Genomic DNA, 12731 nt, shown 5'->3' on the forward strand with positions numbered 1-12731 from the left:
GAATGGTATGTATACAGTGTCTTTTATCTCTACCGATGATCAACTGTAATATTTTTTTTCTTCCTAAAACTTCAGAGATGATGTGTGAAGGGTTTAAAAGTGACACAGAACTTCACTGTCACTGTCATGATGGACACTGATGAAATCATTTAAAGCTTGTTACCTGGAGTCATATTAGTTGTGTGAATGTAGAGATCCCCATGTTTTCTACACATTTAATATATCACTGTCAGGTCCATTGTGTGAAGGTTTGGAGAGCTCATGCTCCTAATGCGTCTGTTTTCTGTCTCTCATCTGTGTCTGTATGATTGTGTGTGTGTGCGCGTCTGCTCCTTGCGGTCCCCTCCTCAGATCCAGCTATAAAGACTGTAACACCCTTCATCTCCCCATGGAGCGCTTCTCACCTGTCAGACGGTTCTCCGACGGCGCCACCTCCATCCAAGCCTTCAAGGCTCATCTAGAGAACAGCAGCCTCATTAAGCAACTCAAGCAGGTACACGGCTGCCTAAATATCAGGGGGAAATATGAGCAAAGTAGTTGTATAAAAAGCGGCTTTGTTGAGGATAAATTCTGCGATTCATTACATAAATCACCAGAAGAAAAACTTCCATTTCATTCCTACTGAAAACAAATAAATTGGTTCACTCTTTATGTGGGTTGTTCTTGTGTTCCATAACATGAGCAGCATAACGTATCACCCAATCCCTGACTGCATATGTTTAGACTAGTAATTTGAAGAGATAAATGAAGACTATGTGCCAGTGAAATAATGTGAAATCTCCATTTTTGGTAGGATCACATTCAAAGGAAAGTTAGGGAATGAAGGTGAGTGACATAAAGCAATAAATCATTTGTTCTTTGCCATGAGATGTTAATATTTAACCCAAGGGGAAAATATGGCTCTGTGGAAGCTTCATAAGATTATTGATCAATATCAAAACTCAACAATTACTCCACCTGGTGCAGAGATTTCATAAATTCCACCAGTCTAGTATTTACTCTGCAATGCCCCATCCCCCTCCCAATCCCCAAATCTGCCTTTTCTGCTGCTTGTAGGAGGACAGCTCGGTACTTACAAACAGTGATGCAACAAATTTGCCTCTCAGGGCATAAAGTGTAGAAATTGTGACACATTGCAGCTACTGTGATGCAATTTCAACCAAGATCCCTGGCACTGCAAATCTGTACTTTTACGAGCTGAAGTAAAGTCTGTGATGCAGCAGTCTTAATAGCAGTCACTGGCTCGGACTGCTAATAATGAAACGCTCCACCATTGTGGTATTGTGTTTCTTATTATGCCACTGTTGATTTATTTAGTAGATTTCTGGTTGCAGTGTTTTTAAAAAGAGAAAGTAGTTCTGTGTCGTTCTTATCTCTCCCTAGCTGTGTCTTTTCCCCTGCAGTTGATATAATATTTCCAGGACATTCTGATGTGCTAGCTTCCAGGATAAGTGTTTATATGTTAAGACAATCAGACAGGATTTAAAAAGGTGATTGAGGTGATGGGTGACAGAGTTTCGCAGCATCACATGGGAGAAGCTTACAAATTGTGAGCAACAATGATGTAAAAGACACCTCGGACTCCGCTGGGACAAACGTTGGACTAGAAATAGAACATTAGGAGAGCGGTGACGAGGGAGGCTGTAAATTGAAATAATCTTGTAGTGAAATCAGGCGACATACAGACGGGGGACAAATTAAAGGAAAAACTGGCACAGGTCTGAATGCTTGACCCCTAAAATGAGGGGATCCTTATCATTCTGTGATGAAACATTTTCATCCTGATGGGAGTTGTCTCTTCTACGATGACAATGCCCTCATTTATAGGGGGTGTTGTCATCCTGAAAGAGTGTATTAGAGTCTTGTCTGTAGTTTTCTTAACTATGCAGACAACAATGTGGATGGGACAGGGATGAACACCAGTGACGTCTTGGTAGTAATGGTGGTTAATAGGGATGGGAAGTGAACTTAAGTCAACCATTAATTAAGTTAACTTAATTCTGGCTCCTTATAAAGTAGAGCTGCGACAGTTGGTCAATTAATGATCAGAAAATGAATTGGTAACTATTTTGATAATCGATTAAACATTTAAGTTATTTATGAAAGCAAAAATGACAAATGTTTGATGGTTGTTGAATGTAAAGATTTGCTGTTTCTTTTCCTTCTCAAACATGGCAGTTAATTGAATATCTTAACATTTGAGACTTACATTTGAAATCTTTAATTGACTACATGATTAAATGACTAATTGAACAAATAATCGGCAGATTAATCAATAATGAAAAAGGATCATCAGTTGCAGTACTATTATACAACACAATATATAATCAGTATATATCACAGTATCTGGAGCTGTCAACATACAAAGGAAAAATATTCATGAGCTTTTTTTAGATAATATTATTCCGTAAAATCAAAATGAAAAACTCATTACTTTTTATGCACTACACAATATGAGGGACTTTAAAGTTTTTACACCCAAATATACACACAGGGAGACCCAAACGTATCCCATCAAAATAATTATGGTTGAAACTAAATGTGGAACCCAGTTATACTTCATTTCACCAATTCACTAATCCTTATCTTGTTTGTTCAGTTAGTAAATAAGTGACGTCAAAGGTGTAAAGTAGATGAACTGACTTGAGCAATGTGGCTATTAAATAGCAACTCAATTACTGTAATCTCGACGCAAGTGAAGTCAAACGTGTGCTTTGACCTTAGTAAACCTCAAGCTGCTTTAGACATCACATCATCCACTGTGACACTGCAGTGAGACCAGTTGGTAGGCGTAGGTCTGTGGGGGTAGAGGGATAATCATCATGTTTGTGGTGGGTGCTTCATTGCTGGCATGCACTGACGCGCTGGGATTACCATTACTCTCAAGTGTTAAGAGGGTTAATGGGGGCAAAGAATAACACACATGACCTTCACCCTGGAAAAGTGTTGTGGTGTAGGTTTTAAAACTAAGCAGAAAGTAGAAGTAAACAGGTAGCAGGGAGATTACACAGCATCAGAGAACATGCTGCAGCTGGTCATACAAGCTGGCAAACCTGTTGTTGTCATGACAAAGTACTTAAATACATCTCCACATCACAGTGCCATCTCTGAACTAAGTACACAAAGCAGAATTTGCATTAAAACTGCTTAGATGTGACAGTTGGTACTGACGTTTGCTGCAGCTGTAGTCGTTAACAAGATGGTGATTTCTTACAGATAAGCAATAATTACCGTTGATAAATTACCACACTGACTAATTACATTTGAACACGCACTACATAATGCCTCATCATTTTCTCAGTAAACATACAACTCCATTTGTTCAATCAACTATCACGAATGAGCTAAGGAAAACAAAATTACTAAGATCTGACGCTTCTTTTGATGTAATTAAAATGACTTCCCTCTGTATGTAGATTTAATATGCTGTATTTTTTTTCAATAGGAGTGTGAGCAGCTCCAGAAAATGTATGCTGCCCAGCAGGATGAGCGATTCCTGGAGCACACTCAGCAACAGCATATCCTCTACCAGCAAGAGCAACAAATCGTCCACCAGCAAATCCAGGTATGAACACACAGCCAGCATAAAGATGTTATTTAAAAAGCTTTAACTGCATCTTCCATCTCTCCACTTTTTTTCCTGGCTATAGAAATAAAATGGACTTAAATCATACTGGCATTATCTTATGATGTGTTTTTAGTTTCCAATATTTGTTATATTGCATTCTGAAGGCTTATAGCAACTCGTATCATTATCTGTTACTGTTTGCTGAGGAGAGTCAGCCTGTTGTATAACTGCAGAGTGACACGGCCACTGTGTGCGTGCTAACAAGCAAACAGTGTTTTTTCCACTTACCCCACAGATGAGAGTGACAGCGGTAACCACGGTAACCGTACGCAACAAAGATGGCAACAGCTATAGTCTGAAAACGCAAAACAAAAATTTGACTAAAATGTGTTTTTTAGTTTTGTAAAATTTGACTGAAACTAATATACAGTTTTCTAATATTCATTAGAAGACACAAACAATCAAAATCAGGTGTTAAAATTAAGTCTTTGGCAAAATTAAGACTTTGGTTAACATTGGCAAGTCAAATTTGATTTTCTCTGTACCTGCAGGGTCTGTCTTTAGGCCATGGAGAGAGCCAGCCCAGTCACCTAACCCACCAGCTCCAGAGGTGAACACACACACACACACACACACACACACACACACACACACACACACACACACATATTACTCATCAGCTATTGAACGGTGAACAATGAACTTGATACCGTGGTGCAGTGCTATCGACTGAAGTGTTACATCATTGTTCTCTCTCCCTCTCTCTCTGTCTCTCTCTCTCCTCTCCTCTTCTGTCCCGTCCTCCCTCAGGTTGCGTATCCAGCCCTCCAGCCCTCCGCCAACACATCCCAGCAACCATCTCTTCAGACAGCCCAATCAGAGCCCTCCGCCTGGCACTGCAGGCATAATGCAAGGGCACGGTTAGTAATACAATTGTGAGAGTGTTTGAACGCTTCTTACCCTGGAACTGGTGTAGGTGTTTTGAACTTGGCAGGGGGGGGGTTTAAGTACACATACACCAGTCAGTCATCCACTGATCATAATTGGCTAGCCAATATTATAGAGGTTATTTGTAATTTGAAATGGAAATTAGGCATCAGAATCGCTGGATGTGCAATTTGCTTTTAATCAGTGTTTTGACAATGTTTAAGTCTTGATTTCTCACTAGCTTTTTTCATCTCTATACAAACACAGACATCTGTCATGCATTCACTTTTGACAGGGTGTTATGAGTAATCTATTAGACTTCCTCAGGTCATACTGTCTGGAGAGGAAAACCTAATTGTTTCTTCGCTGATATTGGCTGAGGGATTTTGGTGGATCAAAGAGAACTCGGATGACGATGGCATCTTAACGGGTTTCCGCTCACCTGACTCTTCTCCCATCTTGTCAGGTCCATCGTCAGTACAGTACCAGCACGGTGCTCCATCACTATTCCAGGGCCAGAGTGGCAGCCCACCTCCCACAGGCATGCCTCGAATGTCTCTACCAACCAATCAGCAGGCAGCATCTGCCCGCCCCACTGTCCCATTGGCACCAGGTGTACCTCAACAACAGCAGGTGACTTCTAAGATCCAATCATTTTATTTTTGTCTTTGGGGATGGTTGCCTGTATGGCAGCAGCTTAACTAAACTATTAACACAACCACTGTTACAAACAGGCACAAAACATGAATTCATAGCAACGTTGCCTGTTTTCTTCAGGTGACCATTCAGGTGCAGGAAGTGGAGCTGGGAGGTGGGGCGCAGAGACCAGGCAGCTTTTTGTCCACGCCATGTGGACACAGAGTCCTCGGGAAGCAGCTGAGTGCAGACAACGCCGAGACGCACAGGTGACCCCGCCCGTCCTGTCACTGCATCCCCTGATGGTTGCCAAACCCTCCCCATAAAACCAATGGACTGTTTCTGTGTCTTGTTTATTTTCATTTTAGTTTTATTACTTTTCATGATCTCACCTCTCTGAACGGATACCGTCATTCTGTTTGTTGTATTTTCATTCATCTCATTGTAAATATATGTTACTGTTTTATTTGTGTATTTTATTTCTGCCATGTCCACCGATTTATAAAAAAAAATGTATTATGAAACTTCAGTAATATTGTTGCTCAGGCCAGATATTTTACATTTGATAGTGCAGACTATGAGAACGTTATTAGTTACCACTGACAACAAAATTAATGAAAATCCCTCCTCGACTTGGCTGAGATGACATCATCAACATATTCTCCACCTCATTGCATTTGGGTGAGTGGTTGGATCTGAATATTTTTGGAAGTATGTTTAGAGGTCCCAAAAGTTGAACTACTCCTGAAGTCACCACAGCTCTTAAATAGACCCTTATAACTACAACTACCTTCACTGAGAGAATGTGTAACTGTTCTCACACACACACACACGCTTAATCAGAGTTTCTTCACTTCTCTCAGTGAATACTTGAACCTGTGTTTTGTGTTTGTTAGGCTGTCTGTGTGCAGTGAATTCATGCAGACTTGCTGTAAATTGTTGAAAGCTAGTGGATGAATTGTCACCATGTAAATAGGAGTGGGAGAGTGTTCATGTTTTGATAACGCTTTGCTAATGATCATCTGCGTTCCTTCTATTCAGCCGCAGCCTCGGCCGCTTCACATCAGGCTATGACCAGGCCCAGTTCAACCCCCACCTCTTCTCTGGCGACATCGCCTCCCGAGGCACCTCCGGAGTGGTCGGTTCCTACAGCCCCTACCTGCAGGGAACCTCCCTCAAAGTCCCCGGACTGGATGGTTATGGCGGGGCTGTGGGGACCGGCAGCTATGGCACCCCATCTACACTACAGCAGGCCCTGCTTTCCCCAACTCCTTTGGACTACCGCCCCCCACAACAGCACGTCACCCCCACCCTGCAGGGCCTCCTGTCCCCCCGCCACTCTTTAACAGGCCACGCCGACCCAAGGCTGCCGCCGCAGGACCTGGCTGCCCTGCTGAAGAGACAGAGCCCCCGGCCAGGCCCAGCGCCCCCCACACAACCCAGTGGTGCCCCCCCAGAGTATGGAGAGATGCTGCTTCTCCGCCAGCTAAGCCAGGGTGAGAGCTTAGAACCACCGGCGCCGCAGGTTGCCTCGGGAGGCCAACACTACCACCACCTCCTCCAGATCCGACCCCCGGAGGTGCAGCCGCAGCAGCACCCAGCCCAGGCGCCATGTCCCAGCTTGCCTCACTCGGAGAGCATGGAGGAGGATGACGTGCCAGCTGGCTACCACCACACACACGAGGGCCTGCTGGCCAAAGCAGGGGAAGGTCATGAGCTCCTGGGGCCTCCCCGAGGAGGCACCCCACCCTACAACTCCCCAACACACAGGCATGGCTATATAAGGAATCCTCCAGCATCTAGAGGTAAGACCTGCTGACCACGCAGCAGTTACAGAACTTTGTGTACCTTTTACACGGATATTAAGATTACATACATGTATCTTTTTCTGTCAGACTCTGAGCATGTGGAGTGCAGACCCCCGGGACAGGCCATGGAGGTGCCTGATCATAATGGTGTAGGCTATTCGCGAGGTGCTCAGGGTGAGGCCTACAGGTCCAGAGGACAACTACAGCGCCACCACACCATCCAGACCTGTGATGATGCCTATGTGAGTGAAAGTCCGCTGCTAGTTTATACAGACCACACTTTGTCACGAGAAGCCGTAGGAAGCCCACAGCATGATGAATTGCTAATTAAACTGGAATTTTTGTTATATTTGAAGTGTGAAACCTTGCAAAAGGGTTGGCAGGAACAATCATATATTAAGTGGATGGTATTTAACTTGCCTGCACAGTGTTGGATAGAGCCCATGTAGCAGGATGATAGCCAAAGGAAGCAAGCAAATGTTTTCATGACTGAATGAACCTAGAAGTCATACTCATTAAAATGTTTTTTGGGGACATTGGCTCACTGAATACCCAGTCATCCAAACAAAGTTCTGACTCATAAACAGCTACAAGCTCTTCATTAAGTATCAAATTGTAAATGGGCTGCATTTATATAGCGCCTTTCTAGTCTTCCAACCACTCAAAGTGCTTTACGATACATGCCAACAGTCACCCGTTCACACACAAACACACACACACACAAACTCATACACTGATGGCAGAGACCGCTGTGCAAGGTGCCAACCTGCTCATCAGGAGGTCTAATGCTCATTCACACACACTCACACATTGATGGCACAGCTTTCGGGAGCAATTTGGGGTCCAGTATCTTGCCCAAGGACACTTCGACATGGAGGAGCCAGGTATCAAACTGCCAATATAATCAGTGGAAGACCTGCTGTACCTTCTGAGCCACATCCCTATCATTTGCTCACTCTCTCCCTCTCCCTCTCTCTCCAGGATCAGGCAGATCCCATGTCTGGGATGAGCCTTTTGGCCGGTAAAGCGCTAAGCTCCGCTCGCATGTCAGACATTCTCAGCCAGACGTCACTGACAGGAAGCCAGCAGCTGCACCAGCGGGAAGAATCAGGTCAGTAGGAGACGTGCAGTCATCTCAAATGTTTTATCAACTTTTGGGGTTATTTTGTCCACAGGAGTAAAAAAAAAAAACGTATGTATTTCTCATGCAGTGTGTGATGTTGAAGGGGAGCTCCATGCGGCAGCCTGCTACCCCTCCTCCTGCACCAGTGACATGCTCCTCAGCTACAAGCCCCCAGACCTGCAGTACAGCATGGAGCAGGCTGGGGTCTAGCACAGGTACACAAGCAGTAAAGAGTTGGTAGTAAGTGGTTATCTTAACTTAACTTTTTAACTTAACCATCTCATATGTCAAAAAGTAATATTTTTGCTTTAGTAGGACAAACACATACTATATACACATATTGAAAGATGTTCCTTAGCTTTAAGGCCTCTGTGTGTGTCCTCAAGCTGGAATAACTTTAATCCCAAATGAGCAGGATTGCTGCCAAAGCCTGTCAGCCAGACTCCTTTTGGTTCCACATCATCCTATAAATGACTTTGTAAAACTCATTTTTATAGAGTTCTTGTGATAATCATTGACTAAGTGCTTTTGACCTTTTCTTTAAAGGTTTATTTTACATTCATTACCAGCCTTTCTTTGCTTTTCCTGCACATACTATCCATTTATGTTCTCTGCAGATTTCTTTTACGTTGGCAAAGTGATACAGCACCTATAAAAATATTATCTTCCTCCCTTTTTTATGTTTTGTTTGAATCCCAGTAGATGCAGTTAGGCCTTTTGAACACTGATCAGCTGTCAAACTGAAACAGATTAATTTACTTTAAGTACAAATGTAACGCACAAAAAAATGGATGGCTCCTTCAAGTCAATATTCAGTCAGGTACTTCTGGATGTATAGTATAGTCTGGATGATTGACACCTGGACTCTGACTTGGCCTCTTAAGTAAAATAAAGCACAAAAATGTTCATATTATTGTATCTTTATTTCCCTCCCTCTGCCTTGTGTTGCAGGAGGTGGCGTATCCTGTGTACAGCGGTCCATATCAGCCATCCTGAGTTGTGTTGACTTGAGTTGAGCAGCATCACGCCAAACCACCGTCGTCTGCCCAAGCAGGGGTGCTCTACGTCCATCTGTCTGTCTCCATCGGTCCCTGGGAGGGCAGTCTGCCTCGCGATACATAGAGGGGGAGTGTGGGTGGGTGTGTGTAGACATTAGAGCGGTGGGGTGTCACAGGTGGGGGGCCTCGGGGGTTCAAAGGTCAAAGTGCCAGCATATTTTTTCTGCACAGACATCCAGCATTCATTGCTGCTGGCTCTCTTCTTTTCACCCTCCCGTCGTGGGGTAGATTGGGGTTCCCGCTCCCTCCTTCTTTTCAACTTGGGCCGTCCCCCCCCCCTACCACCGCCACCCCCTCCCCTCCTTCACCTCCCCCTCCTCCTCCTCCTTGCAAACCTGGCCCACCCAACCCAACGCCCACCTGCAACCCTGACCTATAAAACTCCCCTTTCACCCAGTGTCCTCTTATTCAAAGTTTGCGTACTTCATCATGTGCCTCATTGGCCAACGGATCGATTACAGTCATACTCGCAAGAACACAGAGTCCAACTACACAACAATATACACACTGCTGCCACAAACCCAAAGTATTCACATAAGGTGCGAGTGCGTGTGTGAGCGTGCCTGCGTGTGTGAGCGTGCCTGCGTGTGTGTGTGCACGCATGACTGAGAAGAAGGGGTGAGCAGAGGTTCAGTCCGCTCCTCCTCTGTTACCCCCTCCTGCAGATCATTCCGGAGCGGGCTGTAATCTCAGCAGCAGCAGCAGTGGCGGCCCCCTTTTTGGGCCGGGTGGCGGGTGTTTTTTGGGTCAGGATCCAACCAGGCAACTTAAAAACAAAAACAACAAAAAAAAAAAAAAAACGCTCTCTCCAAAGATGGAGCTCAGTGACATCGCACAGGACAAACCAGCTCTCTCATCCTTTTTTTCTTTTCTTTTTCTGTCATATTTCTTGTTCTGGCATTCATTTAATTTTTTTAAAAGATTTTCTTTTAAAGTTCATTTTTATAGCTAATGTCCATGTAGGCATTCTGGTCAATATTGTTACTCTTATTGTTATTACTGTTTTTCTGTAAAAGAAGTTTTATTATAATGAATATGATGATGATTATTATTATTATTATTATTATTAAAGGAAAAACAATTCTGTGTTGCAAGGAAGACAACATTGTTTATTTTAATTACAAAAGTAATTCTGCACTTTCGGTTCAAGCTATCCTCTCTCTCTGTCAGTTTCCACCCCTCCTCGCCTCTTTTCTCGTCATGCTGTTTATCCTGCTTTTTTGACTCTGCCCCCTCTACCCCTACCTTGTGTTACCCCCCCCCCCCCCCCTTTTTTTTCTTTTTTTCTTTTTTTCCCCCCCTCCATCCTCCTCTCCCATGTCAGTGACAGTGTATTACATTGTGGGTAGTTTTACCAGACATTTGCTCCTTTCCTTGTACAGTGATGCCATGTATAGAACGCTATTGCAATTTCTGTATTGAATCTTTTCTCCTTTTTTTGTTAAGTTTTTGTTTGTTTGTTTTTAGATGTCGTTGGGGAGGCTTTTTTTTATATTGGTATTGTTTATCATTTGTATTTTTGGATGTCTTCAAAATGTTTTCCTTTTATTTCTTGTTTTATGAATCTTGAGATTTCTAGCCAAAAGAGGACAGAGATAAGAGAGACAGGGCTCTTTTCTGTGTCGTTTAAAAAAAGATTGTTCTTATTTGTTTTTAATATTATTATATCGAGACACTTGAATAAGAGGAGAGTAATTATTTTGTGTTGCTTTTTAAAGTATCATTTCAATCGTTGATGTTGTTGTGACTGTCATTCTTGTTGATGTTGGGCCTGTTTCTGTTTATTGGGGAGGGGGTTAAGTGTGGCAGGCTATACAGGGTCAGGCTTCCGGGGCTTTGTCTGGGTTGGTTCGGGTGCTACAAAGACTCTTTAAAAAACAACAACAACAAACAAACAAACAAAAAAAACAACAACAACAAGGGAATAACTTGTAAAATAGCTGACATATCATCCAAAACACAAGTGTGGAGACCGCCGGACCCCCACTTCTTTTTCCTCTCTCTGTCTGCCCTACCTATCAGCTGTGATCCTTCCACCATCCTTTTTACCACATCGGCTTCTGATCGGACCACGCCTTACGGGACTATGGCCCCCTCCTCCCAAGCTAACCTTGTTACTACAGCAACCAAGGAGGAAACTATTACCACACACCCTTCCTTCAACCCCCTCCTTTTTTTTTCTCCCCCTATTTCATTTCTCTCATTTCTGCCTTACTTTAGTCCCCCCCCCCCTTAGCTTGGAAGGAAAGATCCAACGAGGTGATAGTGATATGTCTGCCTTTCATGAACAGTAAACGGATCCTGTTGTCGTTGGACTCACCTGGACTCACCTCCACATCATATAAAAGGGAAACATTTCAGGAGGTGACCATTGGAATGAAGTACTTCCACAGCAGAGGAATACAAGCTTTACAGTCAGAGCAATGGCAGGGTGTGCCCACCTTAAACATGCCTACCAGGGTCTGTACATGGCGCCCTATGCTGAGTGGAGCTTAAGCACAGCCAGATGGAGGCTACAGCACACTGGGGACCACATCAGAGAATTGAAAAGATACAGGAACCCTTAAACCCCCCCACCCCTCATACTTTCTTTATTTTATTGTTTATCTTCCCTGGTGCATATTGAGTCTATATTGGGCCAGCCAGAGACTGGCGCAAAGGATAAAGCTTCAGGTCGTCTTGTATGTTTCTACAGGCCAGATTTCATCAAACCTGGCTGCGTGGTTGACTTATTTGCAGTATGCATCTGAGGGCTGTCGACGGTTTCATTGCAGCGCCTGTGCTTTCCATTTGCATCGCGTCACTTCCTGTTTACCACTATTCACTCTGACAAGCAGACGGTGCGCGTACAGGAGTAAGCAAGCAGAGTGGGCTCTCTCTCTCAGTTCATTCCTCTTTTCAGATCTGTCCTCCCTGTTTTTGTTTTTTCTCTCATTGTTCACATCAAGCCAAAAACTGAGATCTGCAAGAGAGAGAAAGGGAGAGAGAGGAGTGGAGCGACTGTCGGGTAGCGGAAAGGAAATGACCGGAGTGGAAGACATTGCACTTCTCTTGTTCCATGGCAGGATAGAAACTCTAAAATAAAAGACTGGAGGCTGCACACCTCGAGTAACATGACACACAAACGGTTGTTTCTAGTCGGTGGGTGTGTGTTGGAGGGGAGGAAGAGCAGCTGCACACAGGAAGGGATAGCTGGAGTGAATGGAAAGCACTGCAAGATGATTCAGATGTAATGGGGAGGAGAGAGCTGCTTCACACACACACACACACACACATGTGCACATCTGCCTAAATCAGACTGACCTGTCTCCCTCCTTTTTTTTTTTACATCCTCCATCCCTTCCCTTCTGACTTTTTCTCTCCATCCCAGTCTCTCCCTTCTTAGCAAGCCAGCTCTCTGCTCCACTCCTGTTTCTTAGGTTCTTTTTTTTTTGTTGTTGTTGTTTTTATTTTTACCTATCAGTTTATTTCTTTTGTCATTTTGATTTTATGTTCATTTCTGTTGAGTACAAAAATACTAAAGTGCAACAACAATGAATAAAAAAAGAATATCAACCAAACTGAGATGAATAAATAAATATATATATAAATAAAGAAATAATTTAAAAAGG

At 43.5% G+C, this 12731-nt stretch overlaps 1 protein-coding gene across 2 annotated transcripts in view; it reads left to right on the top strand.

Moving 5' to 3' along the window:
• The window catches only part of sik3 (SIK family kinase 3), a 43529-nt gene extending 30798 nt beyond the window's left edge, over positions 1-12731 (top strand). The window contains exons 16-26 of one of the 2 annotated variants that reach the window (XM_062418755.1): positions 352-493; positions 3446-3565; positions 4120-4178; positions 4379-4488; positions 4962-5128; positions 5273-5400; positions 6173-6936; positions 7027-7181; positions 7921-8050; positions 8151-8302; positions 9014-12731. In XM_062418755.1, the coding sequence (XP_062274739.1) occupies positions 352-493; positions 3446-3565; positions 4120-4178; positions 4379-4488; positions 4962-5128; positions 5273-5400; positions 6173-6936; positions 7027-7181; positions 7921-8050; positions 8151-8272 (1897 nt within the window). In that variant the 3' untranslated portion in view covers positions 8273-8302; positions 9014-12731. The remainder of the gene's footprint in view (positions 1-351; positions 494-3445; positions 3566-4119; positions 4179-4378; positions 4489-4961; positions 5129-5272; positions 5401-6172; positions 6937-7026; positions 7182-7920; positions 8051-8150; positions 8303-9013) is intronic. The other variant, XM_062418754.1, reaches the window with a different exon arrangement.

The sequence above is a fragment of the Scomber scombrus genome, chromosome 5 (genome assembly GCF_963691925.1).
Source record: "Scomber scombrus chromosome 5, fScoSco1.1, whole genome shotgun sequence".
Lineage (NCBI taxonomy): Eukaryota > Metazoa > Chordata > Actinopteri > Scombriformes > Scombridae > Scomber > Scomber scombrus.